Source organism: Ipomoea nil, unplaced genomic scaffold (assembly GCF_001879475.1).
Source record: "Ipomoea nil cultivar Tokyo-kokei standard unplaced genomic scaffold, Asagao_1.1 scaffold3321, whole genome shotgun sequence".
NCBI lineage: Eukaryota > Viridiplantae > Streptophyta > Magnoliopsida > Solanales > Convolvulaceae > Ipomoea > Ipomoea nil.
This window is the reverse complement of record NW_017619749.1, coordinates 4,929,761-4,949,975: the sequence shown is the minus strand read 5'-3', so window position 1 is coordinate 4,949,975 and position 20,215 is coordinate 4,929,761. Positions and strand designations below refer to the sequence as shown.

Below are 20,215 nucleotides of genomic sequence, written 5' to 3'. Positions count from 1 at the left end.
AATTGTTATCATCTTATTAAGTAGTGACAAGTACAGTTAAATTAAGCGCACCGTACCATAATGAGTCGTCTTAGATCATTTCCCATTCATTAAATGTTGTCAGTCACTTGCAACTAACATCTCCAACTTGCTTCCTTCCCTATTCAATTTTCTCTCACATCTAATATAGTTTTGAGCTGGAGCATAAAGATATATAAATGATTGTGTACGTATCTAATCACGAAAGCAGATGACCCTTCGTCTCACCTTCTCAAAATTTAGACAATTTCTCCACTCTATTATATGCTCTAGTAAGCTTAGACGAGTTCAAACTAATAACGCTGCTCAACTCATAAATTTAAAACTTCCCCACAAAATATTATAATATATTTATTTAGCCAATAACGACAACTTTCTTGTACCATTATAACCTTCTAACTCCGTTGACTTGGTGCGTGTATTTCGCCACCCCCGGCGCTTATATATTCTTTGTTTTGTGGTATAATAAATAAATTAATTAAATCATTTTATCATCATATCCTCTCAATCATTTTCACACTTCTGATCTCTCCGTTTTCGATCGTATCATTGACTCTAGATTGAGGGATTTAGGTTTTTGGTCGGCCATGGATATGTCGGACATGCAATCGGAGGGGAAGTCGCCGAGAAGGGAGCTCCAAGGGCCTCGGCCGGCGCCGCTCAGAGTACGTAAAGACTCGCACAAGATACGGAAGCCTCCGGTGGCGCCGTCGCAGCATCCTCCGCCGCAAGCGCCGCCGCGGCCGCCGGTTATCATCTATACGGTGTCGCCCAAGATTATCCATGCAAACCCTAGTGAGTTCATGTCGCTAGTGCAGCGCCTCACCGGCCCGGATCACTCCACCTTCGCTGCTGCTGCTTCTTCTTCGTCGTCATCGATAGCTGCTGCGTCTTCGTCGTGGTTGTCGGCGGCGGCCTTTCAGGACAACTTCAACGTCGGCGGCGGAGGCGCGGTGTCTCCGGCGGCGCGGTTTGCTTCCGTGGAGAGGACGAGGACTCCGCAGGGGAAAAAGCAGCCAATTCACGACGTCACGGCCGACATAGGAATGGTTGAAGGGATGGAGATAAGCAGTGATGTTGAAAGAAGCGTTTTTTTTCCGGGGGTTTTGTCGCCAAGTCCGTCGTCTCTCCCACCAATACCGCCCAATTTTTTCTCTCCGCCGTCGTCCGATCAAAACCCTCTAGGGTTTTTCCCAGATTTCATTAGCCCTGGGTTACACACCAACAACAGAAACTCCTTAGAAACGAATTTGTTTATGCCTAGCCCTTCCACCATTAATAGCTTCATTTCTCCCGGCCGGTTCTTAATCTCTCCAGGTACTCCATCTCTAGACTTCTTCAATAATATCTTTGACCTTTAGACCCCCCATTTTTGTGCATCCGTTATACTGATGGAATGAGAAGGAAGATGATGAGGAGGATAAAAAGGGAATTTCACACTCATGGTTCATGAAATGTGGTCGGAATAATGGCCGGAGATCTGTCACGGGAAAGAGTCAAGCCAAGAGGTTCCTTTTTTCTCCTCCTAATTATTACAGTAATTGAAATGGTGGGCCATTTTGGTACAGCAATTTAGGTTAGGATTATTGTTATAGTTTTTACTATTATTTTTTTTGCCTCAAATTTCTTTGTGATATATTCATCCAAGATTGAGATATTATGGGATCATATACTTGTACATTTAATTTGTTGGCTTGTTGTTTTCGACATAATTAACATTGCTCATTCATTGACTTTCTTGGTTCTTGTCCCTAAGTATGAATAATTAGCCACAAATCTCATTTCTCTACTCCACCCTGATGCATGTTTTTATATTAATATAATATATAATATAATATAATGGTACTGTCATTATGTGAATTGTTTAAAGTGCAAGTGGGCTGGGGGTGCACATGTTTTTCCTCACGTTTGGTAGTATGTTAGTCCAATCTTATCAATAATAAAATAAAGCTAACATTAATTTTAGCTACATTCATCTACTCTCGTACTTGTTGGGGTCCTCAAATTTAAGAAGCACAATACTTGTGCTTGTAAGAGATATATATATATATACTCCTGTTACGTAATATGTATTGATTAGTCAAAATGGGTGATAAAATCAATTGAACTAACACCGGAAAATAAATAAACGTAAAGCTTAAGAAATAAGAGTGAAGATTTATGAAATGTGATTGAATTGCACGGAGTAAAAGTGTTGTACTGCGCAAATGGTCTATATATCTTGGTACAAAAAAGATCATGTTTGACTGTTATATTGCATATTTGCATTAGCTATATATACAAGGTAAGCCTTGCAATGAACATATATAATTGCTTCTTGTTTGTGTTACTCGAGTAGTTAGCCCTATGTTGATCTTTTACACTAAATGCAATCTATCCTCAATATTTCTACTGCTACTTCAACGAGAAAATGTAATGCTTTAAGTGATGAGACTCGAAACTTATATTTTAATATTTATATTATCCCGTCAATGAGATAATGAGCGGGCTAGCTACACCATCGGAATCAATGATCGGTAAATGCATTAGGGAGCATGTAAAAAATAAAATAAAGTATGTGCAGTGTAATCAAACTCTTAATTTAAGCCTCGGATTTTATTTTTATTTTCACGAAATATTATTGCTTCTACATTATATAAAAGTCAAGCCTTTTATTTATATGGATGACATATATACACAAGAGGCCGCCTTTTAATAATTAGCTCTTGGCTTGAAAATATTAATGTTGAATTTTGATGGGAAAAAGATTATGCATTGTGGATAACAAAATAGGGGATATGATATGATTTTAATTGAATTTCACTCATTATGATGAATAACAAATAAAGAAAAAAAAAGATTAGAATTTAGAACAAAAAAAAAAATATGTAATTCATATTAAACTTTGAATCACTAATTTTATATTTATTGGTAGTTAATTTACTTATACATTAATTAATCAAAATAAAATTATAACTTTTTATAAAGTAATATTACTTCCACAAAAAGGTGAAAACATTAAAAATACAACTAAAAGACACTTCTTCCATTGGATTAGGGATTGCACATTAATGGCTATATGCTCACACGCCTCGCAGTCGCTTATGAGTGACGTTGAGATTTGAACCCATGACCTTTAGTCTAGGTCTGATACCAAATTGAAGCACGTACTCCATCTCAACTAAAAGCCTAAGCTGATTAGTTGGGTTGCACATTAATGGCTATATGCTCACACATTTTACTCTTGTTCAATACTATTTTTTTCTCCCATTCTTTTTGTTTTTTTTTTTAGATAATAAGAAAAACTCCTAGTCACTATCCGAAAGTATACACAGGATAAATTCATTACTATGTAATAACATGCAAATCACACAGGAAAAGTAAATCGTTCTTAAAAAAATCTGATGTGATGAACTCAAATAAGAAGATGTTATGAGTCTCTTTCTTATACTATACAAATACAGTAGTGTTGTATTATATATGGACATATTTCACCTTTAATTTGGTACATGCATGTATGTCTGGGGTCCAAATTGGATGACTCTTGGACAAATTAAAATAGCATAAAAAAAGATAGATCCTGCGAAATGTGTTTTCTGCTGAATGAAAAGTCAAAGAATAGATCTGATGTTTTGTCCTTGATCGATTTCTTTCCTTAACTTTAAGAAAAGAGGAGTTAGAATGTTCGTTCCAAAAACATGGATGACGTCGATTGCGCATCATGAAGTGGCTTTTGTGACAATCATATCAGAAATCTAATTTTAAAAATAAAAATATATGGAGTAATAATACTAAAAGCTTGCATAAAACTATTGATCGATTCAAAAGGCCTAAATTTTTAAAATTTGATTACAAGTAGTTATTATAAATAGTTCAATTCTAAGGATTATATAATGCGAGTTATAATACGGATGCCAAAACGACGTCGTTTTATTAAAAAACGCGCGTCTCCCTTTTAAAAAAAATTCAGGTTCGATATGATTCCCAGCAACAACATTATATTGTTCATTCATTCTGGAATTTTAGTTCATAGATTATGGAATTATAGTTCATTGATTATGGAATTATAGTTCATCGATTATGGAATTGTAGTTCATCGATTCTGAAATTTTAGTTTATATATTATGGAATTTTAGTTCATTCATTCTGAAATTTTTAGTTCAAAGGTTAGATTATGGATTTATAGTTCATTGATTATGGAATTATAGTTCATCGATTATGGAAATTATAGTTCATCGATTATGGAATTTTAGTTCATATGTTGTTGTTGGGAATCGAACCTGATTTTTTTTTTTTTTAAGGGGAGACGCGCGTTTTATTAAAACGACGTCATTTTTGCATCCGTATGCACCATGCATGGTGCATACGGATGCACAGCATAATTTGCCATATCATTAGTAGTAGAAAAAATTTTGGTAAATTAACTGTTAGCGAATTACATACAAATGACTTTCTCAAAAAGGTGATTGAAAAAAACTACTTTTAACAGCTTTTTGAATTTTAGCGTTTTGAAGCAATAAATTGTTACAAAAAGCTAATTAATCAAACACTCATATTGATTGTTGAACCAACTCAAATAGTTAATAGTGGTTAAATAAATCAAAATTAACTAATAGGTTAACTATTTTACCAAATAAGGACAATATGAACGAGATTTTTATATTGCATTGTTTCAAAGTTAAAAAAAAAAAAAAAACAATAATAATGTGGCTCTCAAACAGAGGGACCGTGAGAGCTAGTCCTTACTAGTTTGGGTCTCCCTTCCTTTCTTATCCAAAAAAAAAAAAAAAAAAAAAAAGAGAAAATGACACTTTTTCCCCCTGTGTTATATGCTTATAGCATTTTTTCCTCCTGTGTTATATGCTTATAGCACTTTTTCCCCCTGTGTTATATGCTTATAGCACTTTTTCCCCCTGAGTTATTCATGCATTCACATTTGCCCCCTCAATTATTATAAAAGTGACGATTTTTCCCCCTGATAATATTAAATGGACATTTCTACCCTTAAAACAAATATTTTATTTATTTCTCTTCTTCAACAAATTATTGCTTATACGTAGGGATGACCACGGTTCGGTTCGAACTGAACCAAACACTATAGCAATCAAATTAAAAATTTTCGGTTATGATTCATAACATAACCCAATATTTGGGTTTCCGTTTATTAAAATCGTGAACTGGAAAAAAATGGATCCTGAATCATGAACCGGAGGTTCAAATCGGAATAAATACTAGCAATAGCTTAAATTAGAATTATAATATTTGCAAATAGTGTATGTTTTTTTTCGCATTTATATTGACTCTCACATATAAGTATATATAATCGCGGTTTGAGTTTTATTTTGAACCGTCGGTTCACAATTTTGGATCCAATTTGAACGGTTGGTTCAAACTTTCTTTTAAAATTTTATTTTTTTATTTTTAAAATACTCTAAATTCAACACTTAATGTATTTTATTTTTTCAAATCGTGGTTATAATTTGTTGGAGAAGAAAAATAAATGAAATATTTATTTTAAGGGTAAATATGTCCATTTAATATATCAGGGGGAAAAACTGCCACTTAAATAATTTAGAGGGAAAAAGTGCTATAAGTATATAACAAAGGGGAAAAAGTGCCATTTTCCCAAAAAAAAAAAAACAAAACAAAACAAAACAAAACAAAAAACAAAAAAGCAATAATATATCCTTAGATACAACAGTTATACCATGCAAGGTAGATTAAGCTCATTCAGGTCTAACATACACAATTTACATACTGAATATTCATAATTTAAATTGTGAACATTTAGTATATAAATTGTGAACATTCAGTATGTAAATTGTATATTTTTAAATTTAGGTCTACCTTGCAAGATGAACTCGGGTCTATAGAATAATTCAATATGGGCTTACTGGCTTGTCTGGGCTGACATTCCTAGGCCTATAAGGCTATAAATGATGTTCTATGTTTGCAGAAACTTCAAAGGATTCATTTTACTTGGTTTGTTAAAGGCATGGGCCAATCTTTGTTGGGCCGATCAACTAGTACAAACTCAATAGCCCATCCAATTCTCCCAGGCAATTTATATCGTGTACCATGGCGCACATAGTATGTGCGCTCAGAAACAAAATGCGCGCATTTCATGCTAACGTCACTCTTTTCGTTCGAATAGACTAAACTCCATTATGTGTATTCAGTTAAAAATTTATGTGTATTGTGTTATGAGTTTATGTGTATTCAGTTAAGAGTTTGTGTGTATTATGTTAACCGAACCCCATTAGTATTCAGTTAAAAGTTTATGTGTATTGTGTTATGGGTTTATGTGTATTCGGTTAAGATTTTATGTGTATTATGTTAACCAAACCCCATTATGTGCATTCAGTTAAAAGTTTATGTGTATTATGTATTATATTAGATTATGTGTATTCTGTTATAAGTTTATGTGTATTCTGTTATGAGTTTATGTGCATTCGGAACAGGTGATTTTTTTAACAACTTAACAAAACGACGTCGTTTTGGGAGGCGCGGGGCGCACAATACTATGTGCGCCGTGGTGCACGGTATAACGATTGATTCTCCAAACCCAGGCCTACTCCTGACAATTTATATCGTGGACCAAGATTCACATAGCATTGTAGATCCTGAATCAAAATGGCGTCGTTTTTATATTTAAACTTTTAACAAATTTTGTAGTTTTTCTTTTTCATGTTTCAACACAAATTTTAATTTATTCTAGTTATAGAATCAATATTCTTAAAGGTGTAGAATTTGATAAGGTACAAAATTATAAAGGGTAAAAATCATTTTCCTAATTTAAAATGCTTGGTATATTGGGTTTGTGGGGTTAAGATGAAACCCCAAAAAAAAGCCTCTTTTTAAAAAAAAATTATTTTGAACGGAGGGGGGAGAAAACTTTTTTTTTTCCCATTTAAATACAACAGAAAGAGAAAGAAAACTATATCATAATGAAATGCATACTTCTAACATTACATTTTTTTTCATTGTCGAAGTGAGTCAATAATATTTAAAAAAAAATAAAATTGGAAGGGATATTTTAAAATTATTGTACTACAAAAAGTGTAAATTTTATTTACAGCATCCATTATATTTGGATAAAGAAGTAGGAGCTCAATGAGCTCTCCTAAGCATTGATCCCTTAAATAATAAGCCTGCTTAAGACTTGCTTCTAGCGGTAAGGTGAGGGCTATATTTCTGCTACAAACCCTCTTAATAAGGAAGAGGGAAACAAAGTTTTGTCATTTATCTCAACCAGTTTCCGAGGTCTTAAAAATCCATACAAAGTTTAGAAAAATCATGCATAAGTGTATGGTTTGGTGTTGAATTTCAAAGTTATATTAACTCGATTTACTTCATCAACTCATAGGCTTGGGGGGGGGCGGATAGCCTAGCGGGACGGGGGGAAAAAATGAGGAGGATGAGAAGAAGAAACAAATGAACATGGTATGCCAAATAATATGCAATGCACGTAAAAGCATATGAGAGTGGTACCAATTAAAAGATGATAAGTAATTGTCAAAAACAATCAATCAAAATTGCAGAATGTCTTTTTGCGAACACCTTTTACTGAGTACCACAAGCCTCACTTTTGTGGCCACCTTAGCTTTATTAGGATGATAATAAATGAAAACAATTTTGCAGATCTTTACAAATGTATAATGCCAAAAAAGGATATGATAGGATGCATCTATTTCTCTGATTATGGTTATGGTGTGGTTTCTTCTTCAATTCTCATTAGTTGAGTAATCACACATCTTATCTCCCAACTAATCCTATTTATTATTGGCTGCCGGTAATCCCTTCACGGACATGATTGCCTGTCTAACACAAACACCTCACACCAAAATGGGGACCCTCGGAAAAAGACATTGTTTGGAATGATTAATTCTTCATTTTCTACAAATATAAATAATAATCAAATAAACCTAAAATTTTGAAAACAACATGCTAACTATTTGTATCAATTTTCCTTGTACCAATAATTGTTAAAAATTAATGCAACATAAAAAGTCTTTAATGTCATGGCCGATCTTCGTCGTGTAGAGTTTTCTTTATGTGAATTTTTTTTATATGATTTGCAAGCTATAGAGTATTATATAAGAACAAAGTTTACCTACTATACATTCTGAGTAGTAGCTACGCATTTTTCTCATCATCAACAAAAATTATAGAAGTATTCTAATTATATTAAATAGTTGAAAGTATTAAATATGCAGTGGTTTCTTTAAAATTGTACTCATTTCTTATTTGGAATAAGGTTTAAATTGGCCACTGAACGTAACCTGAAAATGCAATTAGGCCACTGAACGAAAAAAAAAAAAAAAAAGTGCAATTAGGCCACTGAACACTCCAAATGTATGCAATTTCACCTGATAGCAGGTTACCATCAATTTTAGCAAGTTACATGCTTACGTGGCAGTTGAGTTGGCATTTTTAATAATTTTTAAATAATTTTTTATAAAGTTTAATAATAAAGTTTTAAAAAAAATTATTTAAAACAAATTTTATTTTTTAAAAATTTATTTATTTATTTTTTTCAATTTTTTTATAAAAAAATTATTATTAAAAGTTATTAAAAATTATTTAAAAATTATTAAAAATGCCAACTCAGCCGCCACGTAAGCAGGTAACCTGCTAAAATTGATGGTAACCTGCTATCCAGTGAAATTGCATACATTTGGAGTGTTCAGTGGCCTAATTGCACGTTTTTGGGTGTTCAGTGGTCTAATTGCATCTTTTTTCGTTCAGTGGCCTAATTGCATTTTCAGGTTACGTTCAGTGGCCAATTTGAACCTTATTCATTTATTATTTAGACACGACAAACATTAAAAATGTATTAAAGTCTTTATGTATATGTGTGAGAAAACATAGAAGGGGCAATTTTTAGCATCAAATATTATTGTGTCATCATTTTTGTCTTGTGACAGTGCATCACAAGTTTATAACCCTTCAAATTGAGTGACTAATAATAAATTAACTGAATTTATTACGAAGTACAAGTTAATCAATTGAAATCATACTTCTTGGACAACTTCAACAATGGAGATTTTTTGTAAGTTTTCGTGGGTTCAATCTCCACATTATTTATTATTTATATAAAAATAAAATAAAATTTAGTGAAATTTGAGACAGTATAATGTTGCAGATTTGCAATAGAATAATTGGAGTGTGGAGTGTTTTTTGTCATGTGAAAAAGAGAAGATGCACACGCTAAAGGTATGTCCTTGAGGACAAGCAACAGTGAAAGAAACATTGTATTAATAAAAGTATGCCACAAAACATCCAAAACTCGACCCCATACACTATCCATTCAATATATACACAACAACAAAGGTATGTTTGTACATTCTTAACAATAATTTTCCTATCCATCACTCTACATTACTCACATTCATTCACTTATCCGGTCCTACACTGTCAAATATCAAATCCTTAGTTTAAAGAGAAAAAAAAAAAACATTATTTGGGGTTTTAATTAGAACTCAGTTTCTTGGTTTTTTAGTGATTCTGGAAAACTGTATGTGATGCAGAAATCATTGCTGGGGAACTTTAATGACTGCACTTGGAAGGAAGAAGAAGCTGATTAGGACATTTATACCTCATCATCATCATGTCTTCTGCCAAAACAGTCTTCATATTCCTCTTGTTTCTCCCTGCAATCTTGGCTTTGAACCAGGAAGGTCACTCTTTACTGTCATGGCTTTCTGCCTTCAACTCTTCTTCTTCTGCCGGCCACTTCTCTTCATGGAATCCGGCTCATTCGGATCCTTGCAAGTGGGAGTTCATCACATGCACCACCACTGGTTTCGTTTCAGAAATCAAGATAGCTTCTATCAATCTCCCTACAAAGTTTCCTACTCAAATCCTCTCCTTCGGGTTCCTCAAAGTGCTAGTCCTCTCAAATGATAACCTCACCGGAGAAATTCCACCTTCCATCGGAAACTTGTCATCCCTGATCACACTAGACCTTAGTTTCAATGCTCTAACGGGAAGTATTCCGCCAAAGATTGGGAGATTATCACAACTGCAGCAGCTGTCACTCAGCTCCAACCTCATTCATGGTGAAATTCCAAAGGAAATTGGGAACTGCTCAAAGTTGCAGCAGCTTGAGCTCTTTGATAACTTGCTTTCTGGGATGATTCCTGCTGAGATTGGGCAGTTGACTAATCTAGAAATATTCCGGGCTGGAGGGAATTTGGGAATTGTTGGAGAAATCCCAATGCAGATATCAAACTGCAAAATGCTGGCCATTTTTGGAGCTGCAGACACTGGGATTTCAGGGCAGATTCCACATACTATAGGAGAACTGAAGAATCTCAAGACTCTTGCAATTTACACAGCCAATCTCACTGGTGAGATTCCTCCGGAGATTGGAAACTGTTCTTCTTTAGAAGAGTTGTTTGTCTATGAAAATCAAATTTCAGGAGAAATTCCCAGTGAAATTGGCCTCCTCAAGAACCTGAAAAAGGTGTTTTTGTGGCAGAATAATTTGCGGGGCCCAATTCCAAGAAGTTTTGGAAACTGTTCAGGTTTGAGAGTTATTGATTTCTCTCTGAATTTCCTGACTGGTCCACTTCCGCCATCTTTTGAAAATTTCAGTGAACTGGAGGAGCTGCTTTTGTCGGACAACAGCTTTTCTGGTAGTATTCCTTCCTATATTGGCAACTTATCCGGTTTAAAGCAACTCGAGTTGGACAACAACAACTTCTCTGGGGAGATTCCACCGACCATTGGGAAACTCAAAGAGCTCTCTCTATTTTTCGCATGGCAAAATCAGCTTACTGGAAGCATACCAACTGAGCTAGCTCACTGCCAGAAGCTCCAATCATTGGATCTTTCCCACAACTTTCTCACTGGGCCAGTTCCAGAAGCCTTGTTCAACCTCAGAAACTTGACCAAGCTGCTTCTGATATCAAATGAACTTTCTGGTGGACTCCCGCCTAATCTTGGCAACTGCATAAGCTTAGCCCGATTACGGTTGGGATCAAACAGATTAGATGGTCCAATTCCCTCAGGAATTGCATTGCTACCAAGTCTGAGCTTCCTCGAGCTGTCAGATAATCACCTCACAGGAGCTATACCTCCGGATATTGGAAACTGCACACAACTAGAAATGGTTGATCTGCATAGCAACATGATTGAAGGGATAATACCAGTTTCTTTTGTTTCCCTTGCCATGCTCAATGTCCTAGATCTTTCCATGAACAGGATATCGGGTACCATCCCAGAAGATATAGGGAAGCTCACATCATTGAACAAGCTTATGCTGAATGGGAACAGTGTCACCGGTTTGATCCCCAAAACGCTTGGCCTCTGTAAAGGTTTGCAGTTGTTGGATTTGAGCAGCAACAAACTCAATGGTCAAATCCCAGGACAGATTGGTGAACTGCAAGGACTAGATATCATGTTAAACTTAAGTAGGAATTTTCTGACAGGGCCAATCCCAGAAAGCTTTTCTAATTTATCCAAGCTAGCAAACATGGATATATCTCATAACATGCTGACAGGAAGCCTGAATGCTATCAGCAACCTCAACAACCTTGTTTCTTTGAATGTCTCTTGCAATAACTTCTCCGGTGTAATTCCAAACACCAAATTCTTCCAGGGTCTCCCTAGTAGTGCTTTTCTTGGAAATCAAGAACTCTGCATTAACAGAAATACCTGCCATGTTAGTCAAAACCAGCATAGAATGAAATCAATCAGAAACCTAACCATTCTTATTGTACTTAGCATTTTCATGTTTATGATCATCTTGACAGCCACAATAATGCTTCTCATCAGAGCTCACGGTGCCACATGTAGGAAAAATGATGAAGAAAATGGCCTACACTGGGATTTTGTCCCATTCCAAAAGCTGACCTTTTCTGTGAATGATGTTGTAACAGGTCTCTCTGATTCCAACATCGTTGGAAAGGGCTGCTCAGGAGTCGTCTATCGTGTTGAGATTCCAATGCGGCAGGTAATTGCAGTGAAAAAATTATGGCCAAAGAAGAGCACTGAGATTTCACAGAGGGACTTGTTTTCTGCAGAAGTTAAAGTACTGGGATCAATAAGGCATAAAAACATAGTAAGGCTTCTTGGATGCTGTAACAACGGGAAAACCAGACTGCTATTGTTTGACTACATCAGTAATGGGAGTTTAGCAGGACTTCTCCACGAGAAGAGGATATTCTTGGATTGGGATGCTAGGTATAAGATCATACTGGGAGCAGCTCAGGGTTTAGAGTATCTCCACCATGCCTGTATTCCTCCCATCACTCATCGGGACATCAAAGCCAACAACATCTTGGTTGGCTCACACTTTGAAGCTGTCCTTGCAGATTTCGGACTAGCAAAGCATGTAAATTCTTCAGATTCTTCAAGAGATACCACTGTTGTGGCAGGCTCTTATGGATACATGGCTCCAGGTATGAACACTGGCTTCAATCTGTTAAATACATGTAGTTATAATTGGAGAATTTAGGATTCAGGATGTCTCAAAAAACAGGATGTAAAACCTAAGCCACCTAGCAATTCATGCATGTTAAGTTTTAGTTTTTAGTATTGATTTATTGAATGAATTTTAAGGTACATTTGAATTCCCAGAAGAATTATCTCAATATGAATTACTGAATGCTAGATATGATAGTACCCTAACGATATCCGGTCCCTCATTGCAGAATGTGGATATAGTCTGAGGATAACAGAGAAGAGTGATGTTTATAGCTTTGGCATAGTGCTTTTAGAGGTCCTAACAGGGATGGAACCAACTGATCCCCGGATCCCAGATGGTGCCCACATTGTAACTTGGTTGAACCAGGAACTGCGAGTAAAACACAGAGACTTCACAACAATTCTTGATCAACAATTACTCTCAACATCTGGAACCCAAACTCAAGAAATGCTTCAAGTTCTTGGGGTTTCTCTTCTGTGCGTAAACCCATGCCCAAATGAAAGGCCAACAATGAAGGATGTAGCAGCAATGCTTACAGAAATAAGGCATGAAAATGATGATTTTGAGAAGCCTAATCATCACAGAAAAGCAATGGCATCAAACTCAGAAACTTCAGTTCAGTGTTCGAGTTTCTCTAGGTCATCTGAACCCCTCATAAAATCACCCTCCCAGTTCCAATAAGTCTCACTTCATATTCAATGTAGTTCTCAGTCAGTTGATTCTTTTCAAGCATGCAATAAAATGATAGAAATTTTATGCTTGTCATTCAACTTTCATCATACAATCTAAGGCTCATGCTTCATTTGGTCCCACTTCTGTACCTTAATCACATTTTCCATTTCGCAAACCTGTCAGCTATCAAAGTTGCATGCATGTAATAAAACTTTCCTTCTTCAATTTAATTAGCTTTCATCAAAATGCAAGAAACATTGTCTTAATGCATCACAGTTGATTATATTAGCAGTATAAATATGCATAAAGACAATAAAATGGTTGAAAATTAGAGGGTAGAGCAACAAGAGAGCCTGACTAGTAGAAGCAACTAAGCAAAAGCAATCTTCCAACAAAGTGTCTGCAAAGAGAGAAGTAGCTATCAATCCCATGTGTTGTGGGTGTGGGGAGAGCTGGAAAGATAGAAAGGCACAAAGATGACAAGATCTTGGTTGGCCGGAACCAAATGGAACATATAATGATGGGTAAGTAAATGGACCATCATTCCCTACCAATTCTCACACATCACTTTCACAAAAAATAGAAAGGATATATGAACTCACCATGTTCTCTTGAAAGATACATTGCTCTTAGCCATGTGATCAGCTTACCTCGCAGGCCCACTGGTAGCATACAGTGACCTAACAAACCACAATGGATAAGAATGTAGCCACCACATGCATATTACAGCATATATAAACAAGAAAGCCTAAAACCATTTCCAAGCATTATTAACTAGATTCTCCAAGTTCCATGTAATACAGAAGATATTCTGCTTTGTACTATGGGCCTATTGCCTGAATTATACATATTAAAATATTGACACTAACTTTAAGTTTTGCTTTAGAGGTTCTATGAATATAAACAGGAAATGTAAAACTGACACATGGAAAGTGCAAAAAGACAGATAATGTGGAAGTACATAAAATACACATTTCAGTACAATTAAAAGGATATAAATTAATGGCAATAATGCCTCAGTGCTCAAGAACATCATATCAGAACAACCGAAGATGCAAGGGTGTATGGGGTGAAGGAAACATTGGTACTTGTTAATGGCCCATAAGCTAATCATGAGAGGGCATATATACTCCTGTAATCATAACAAATTATTTTTAATCTATTCTCACTTACATGTACATATACACATTCTTGTTAAATAGAAGTCACCATTACAATAGCAAGAGGGAGCTCTACATGAGTAGAATAACTTCCAATAGGTGTGAACATAGAGTTCACAGGTCAAACACATGAAATTACAGAAGAGCCATTACATCAAAATTACAAAATGTCTGAATCCTCCAAAAGATCAGCTCTGCTACAGTAATTCTGGTGCACCTTTAACTCAGTGCAGGCAACAACAGAGAGAGCCAAGATGAGAATTCCTAATTACGGCTTTTCTCCAGGATGCCATTTTATGCTGCATCCAACACTAGTAAAAAAATACACACAGTTTTACATCACCAACTCTAATTACGGGTACAAAGACTAGTTCAAAAATAATATGAAAAACGAAAGTAGCAAATACCTAGGTTTTTGAGCAGATGAAACTGGTTGGCCACTGAGTACACAATCTATTGCTAGGCTCAAGTCCCTATATGATGTAGCATAAAAACCCATTTAGATTTTGTAAATTTGAAAATGTCAAAAGTATTGAGAGAAATTACAGCATTAATCTAATTAAAAATATGATTGTGTAATCCACCTTCCAGTAACTGGGACATTATTACTTGGTCTTGAATCATCAAATTGACCATGATAAACTAGTTCAAAGGGCCTTCGTCCATCCTGTCACAAATGAAAGTTTTGCAACATCTAGAAAAGAATGAGCATGCTTCAAAAGTCAACAAAACTAATGCGCTCAAGAATACATGCCAGAGGATGATGAAACTAAATATTCAATGAGAAATTAGTACAAGACATTGTGCCCAAAAATTCTGGAACATAATTTGAAGTTATGTGCTACCTTTTTGAATAGGAAAAACTCCGGTGTGCAAACAGCTCCAAAATCTCTTGCAACATCTTGTGACTGAAAAAGAATATACCAAGTTGAATGAGCTTGTATGAATTTGGTAAAAAGATGTGTCATGCATTTTTCTATCCAAGCACATGACTAGTGAGAAGACCTTATCTCTTCATAAGGGTTTACAAACACAAATTTGAAGTGAAGTTGTTGGTAGATAAAAATGGAGATAAAATTCTTTACTTGTCTCATGCAGTGGAACGTGAAATTTCCAATTGGCAACACAATATCTTTATCATACATGACAATTAGGAATTGACCTTCTTGCTCATTATACCAAGCAAAACAGGAAACTTGATTTCTTTAATATTATACTGTCATCTCAACGAAATAACAAAGCATAACCAGAATCTAACAGCAACCAAAGCATTTTCCCTATGCCACCCTCTGTCCTAGCTTGCTTAACATAGCAGTGGAACTCTAAGTTTTGACAATAAAAATAAAACTTAGATGAAAGGGGAAAAAAATCTTGGAAGGGTACAAAAAGAATAAAGGGATTCCTAAATGAAAAATTCACACCATAAAGAGGCTATAAAAATAATCCTATCACACACACACAACTGAAAGCAAGACATTTGTCATAAAAAGTTGTCATTCCTTTTGCTCCTCTACTCCAACCCACCACCAATATAAGAAATCCAGAGAGAGAAACCATATTGCTTTTTCAACTGCGAGGTGTCCTAACTCCATCGAATCATTTAAAGGAGAATGGCATGCAAAGGCCATAAAGAAGTTATCTCCATAAATCACATGCCATCAGAGGCCTCTTTAAAAAAATAATTAATTAAAAATTAACATTGAAAAGCTAGATATGTAACAAACAATGAAATAAAAGTTAAACACCAATGACCATAAAATGAAGGCCATATAGAAGAGCTAAAACAAAGAATTTATAAATACTCGAAACATACATGATTTATTACTACGCATTTGTGAATTTAATTATTACAGGCAAAAAAGGTACCTCATCATAGAGATATGGGAAAGGATAATTGAACTGTTTAGCTTCTTCTGCCATGAATTCTGGTCCATCCTGTTAAGAATAGAAAATTGATAATAAATTGCACAATGGGTAACCACAACCGATATCTGAAGCTATAGCGTCATCTGCACCTGAGGATGAGTAGCTGCAGAGTTTGATGATATAGCAACAACAGCAAGGTCCTTCTGCAGCAAAAGTAAGAAATAGTTGATATTTTAGTGTTTTTATGGCTTTGGGTCAAAAAGAAAAACGCAGTTTGAGTAAGGTGTGAAGCAGAAAGATTAATAGAAGGGCAGGCTATCTGCATACCTTCATATAGAAATTGGAAAGTTTTACAATATCTTTCTTCAGGTGTTTGACAAATGGACAATGATTGCAAATGAACATAACCTGCAGGAGCAGATTGTTAGAGCTACTAAGGTAACAAGTCATTACTAATTACAGACCAATAATAATAATGATTAAAGATATTAGCCCAATTAATAAGCAGAAATTTTCACTCATCCTAAGCCGAAAGGGAAGCCACAGACCTATCTGCCAATGTATCGTGAAACTTTACACTCTTCACAATTATATTACAAGGTAAATTTTACAACTTAACGTGGTTGCAGTATATTTGAAATGCTTAAACTGTACTTTTCAGCAATATTACAAACAAGTTTAAACCCCTTAAGCAACATGACTAAAGAGATCAGTATGATAAGCACTAATGATGTCATGATGAGCAGTTCAGTAGTTCCTATGTACATTATTGTATGTATGGTAGGTATTGGAGCAGGCCAGTGGAATAAAAGTACTGTTAATATTGTATGGGGTAATTAATGGCTGGTAGGAATTGCTCATTAACATTCCAGCTATACTTCACATTCATTTAGCTGATAGTCTGATACTAAATGAAGAACAAAAAAACAATGGAAAAACAAATGATGAAAATTACTAGTCATCAGCTCTCTCAACCCCACATTCATTGTTACAATACTTATATATCTTAACAAAGTTCACCTACCCAACCCCACTTAATATCCTCCCAATCCCTTCATGTTATTTGATGTATCACCAAGTCAATTTCTTGTTCGAAACCATTGCATAAGCGGCTATCAATTCCAGTTCAGGCTGATCCTATACTGCTTAGGTGATAAGGTTTTTGTACATGACAATTTGACAACTAAACAAATCAACAAAAAATGACAAGAGTACTTTTTTGTTCTGGGTGGGTATTGAAAGCATGAATTTTCATTTTTTTCAAGAACACCACCCCATCCCTAAAAAAATAACAATGAAATCCCCTCAGATGTACTAAATTTATAAAGATAAAAATAAAGAAAAGAACCACCTCCAACCTGGATAACATGAGCAACATCTCAATGATCATTCTAAATGGTTCAACACAAATCTTCTTGAAACACAGCTTGAAGGCATATAGTACATCACTAGATACCTAAAATTTGTCCCTCCCCATTCACAAATAGAAGGAAAAGAGTGTGTTAAGTGTAGAAATGAAAAGAAAGTCCCTCCCCATAGACAACCTACTACTCCTAAACATCCCCTGATCTTCCCTCCAATATTATTACATAATTCTTTTTAATTTTTTGTACCAGAGGGATATCACAATCCCCAGAAGGTATGCAGCCTTAAATAATATATACAGTGTGTACCCAAAAAAAAAAAAAAAAAAAAAAAACAGCCTTCCATTTTTTGACATTTTCCTTTATTATTTGCTAAGTAATCTTCATTTACTTATCACAAAAGAATGAGATCAAACATCTTCATGGGCTGAAAGTAAATAAGGCTGACTTCTTGCGCTCTAAGGAAGCAAGGTTCCTATGACTTAACACCTAGAAATCTTCTATATGCAATTATGCATACCTATCATTTTATCAATTGATGACTTACTAAGTATTCTTTCTCCCCCACCATATTGCCTTTTTGTTATTGGAAACTTTAAGTTCTCTTGCAATAAACTAATCATAATTAAATTTCACAATTGACAGCATCCTGATCCAAATTAATACAACTCCAAATAATCAAGCAAGTAATGCTCATCTATGATTCGTTCTCCAAATTAACACATGAACATTGACTACAAAATGGAGTAGCATAATAGGACCCTTTGATGCAACAGTTGTCATACGAAAATAGAACAACATTACCAGCAAAGCAGGATATGGCTCAAAGTCTTCTAGATTCCACACTCTCCCGGTTAACGGTTCAGAAAGCTGAATCATCAATCCATGAGCTAAATCACCAACGGGGAGGAAAATGAAAGGTTTATGTGCCGACGAAGTATTATATTTTGCGCTTATATCTACTCCGCGAATAAATTAAGATTAAGAAATAACCTCGAAATGTGGAGCTCTGAATCCAAGAGAGACACCTTTTGACTCAGTTCTAGCGGCCCGAATCGTGAGCTTCCTCGACGGCGGACCGCACCTGCGTTGGATAGAATAAAAACTGAGCTCTGAATCACGCCGTACCAACACCATAGGTGAAGGAGCGGCGGCAGCTAACATGCGCGGGGCAGTGAGCAAACATGCGCCTCTTGCCGATGCCGAGGACAGGCCGACCGTTGCAACGCCCGCCATGGCTATGAACTACAATGACTCAATGAGAAGATATATGTGTCTCAGATTTATTCGTATAATATTAATGAATGAATAATGCGAATACTATAGATGTACAAATCCGGTAATTTCCTTATTCCTATAGTGTAGATACTGTAGAAACTACCAACTAACTAACTATATCAGACGTTATGCCTCCAACAGTGTTAGTACACGGTTATCTTTTTTTTTTTTTTTGTTAATTAATTGTGTGACTTTTCTTCTTTATTTTCACATTTTGCGGTTTCACTTTAATTTGAGGTGAACAAAGATTTCGGACATTCATAAATTATGAATTCATGCCTGCACATTCACTTTGGAACCATGCCTACATATTCCCGTCCGAAATCACGGACATTCATAAATTATGAATCCATGCCTGCACATTCACTTTGGAACCATGCCTACACATTCACTTTGGAACCATGAGATTATGAATTTTCTGTTATGAGATTATAAATTTTCAGTTATGAGATTATGAATTTTCAGTTATGAGATTATGAATTTTCAGTTATGAGATTATGAATTTTCTGTTATGCGATTATGAATTTTCATTACATTCATAATTTCGGACATTCATAAATTATGAATTCATGCCTGCACATTCACTTTGGAACCATGCCTACATATTCCCGTCCGAAATCACGGACATTCATAAATTATGAATCCATGCCTGCACATTCACTTTGAAACCATGCCTACACATTCACTTTGGAACCATGAGATTATGAATTTGCTGTTATAAGATTATGAATTTTCTGTTATGAGATTATGAATTTTATGAAAATTCATAATCTCATAACAGAAAATTCATAATCGCATAACAGAAAATTCATAATTTGATCAAACGTGCGCCGTTAACTCCACATCCGCGATTTTTTTTTTTTTTCTAAAAACAATGTCGTTTTATCTTGTGTTCACCATTCTCGGTGAACACGATTCCATGGCATAATTTGCGCTAACTATATAGCATGGGCCAAGCTATCCTTACAGGATCCCAAGTGTTATTTGGAATTTGGAGGATCTTCAAAAACAATCAAACCCAAATCTATATGAGTCGGGCATGAGCCCAAAACTATAGACAAATAGGCCCATTTTTTTTTGGATAACTTTACTCAATAACACGGGGCAATTTATATCGTGCATATGTGTGCTCAGGCACAAAACATCGCTGTTTTAATTGCTATTGACGGGGATTGACGTATGACACTCCGTCCGTTCAAACGGATCAAACTCCATTATGTGTATTCAGTTAAAAGTTTCTGTGTATTATGTTATGAGTTTATATGTATTCAGTTAAGAGTTTATGTATATTATGTTAAAAGTTTATGTGTATTCTGTCAAGAGTTGATGTGTATTATGTTATGAGTTTATGTCTATTATGTTAAGAGTTTATGTGTATTATGTATTATGTTAGATTATGTGTATTCTTTTATGAGTTTATGTGCATTCGAAATAGAGAATTTTTT

General features: G+C 35.2%; 3 protein-coding genes across 5 annotated transcripts; 2 read left to right on the top strand and 1 right to left on the bottom strand.

Annotated features, from left to right (window-relative positions):
* The first annotated feature begins 505 nt into the window (after positions 1-505).
* Positions 506-1,753, top strand: LOC109169724 (protein MKS1-like). The gene has a single exon (XM_019318614.1). It carries the CDS (start codon positions 606-608, stop codon positions 1,377-1,379), a length of 774 nt encoding a protein of 257 aa, XP_019174159.1. The 5' UTR covers positions 506-605; the 3' UTR covers positions 1,380-1,753.
* Positions 1,754-9,192: 7,439 nt separating this feature from the next.
* Positions 9,193-13,195, top strand: LOC109169898 (LRR receptor-like serine/threonine-protein kinase RCH1). Its single transcript, XM_019318797.1, has 2 exons — positions 9,193-12,404; positions 12,657-13,195. The coding sequence occupies exons 1-2, from the start codon at positions 9,608-9,610 to the stop codon at positions 13,109-13,111; spliced, it is 3,252 nt and encodes a 1,083-aa protein (XP_019174342.1). The 5' UTR covers positions 9,193-9,607; the 3' UTR covers positions 13,112-13,195.
* Positions 13,196-13,381: 186 nt separating this feature from the next.
* Positions 13,382-18,816, bottom strand: LOC109169909. 3 transcript variants are annotated; one of them, XM_019318813.1, is made up of 9 exons: positions 18,486-18,816; positions 18,297-18,362; positions 16,456-16,536; positions 16,278-16,331; positions 16,129-16,197; positions 15,108-15,170; positions 14,847-14,929; positions 14,670-14,735; positions 13,382-13,782 (listed from the first exon to the last, which is right to left on the bottom strand). In XM_019318813.1, exons 1-9 carry the CDS (start codon positions 18,726-18,728, stop codon positions 13,749-13,751), a joined length of 759 nt encoding a protein of 252 aa, XP_019174358.1. In that variant the 5' UTR covers positions 18,729-18,816; the 3' UTR covers positions 13,382-13,748. The 3 variants fall into 3 exon arrangements, with proteins under 3 accessions (XP_019174358.1, XP_019174357.1, XP_019174360.1); XM_019318812.1 differs by lacking the exon at positions 13,382-13,782 and adding an exon at positions 14,205-14,573 and having other exon boundaries at positions 18,486-18,815; XM_019318815.1 differs by lacking the exon at positions 13,382-13,782 and adding an exon at positions 14,327-14,573 and having other exon boundaries at positions 18,297-18,382; positions 18,486-18,723.
* Positions 18,817-20,215: the final 1,399 nt, after the last annotated feature.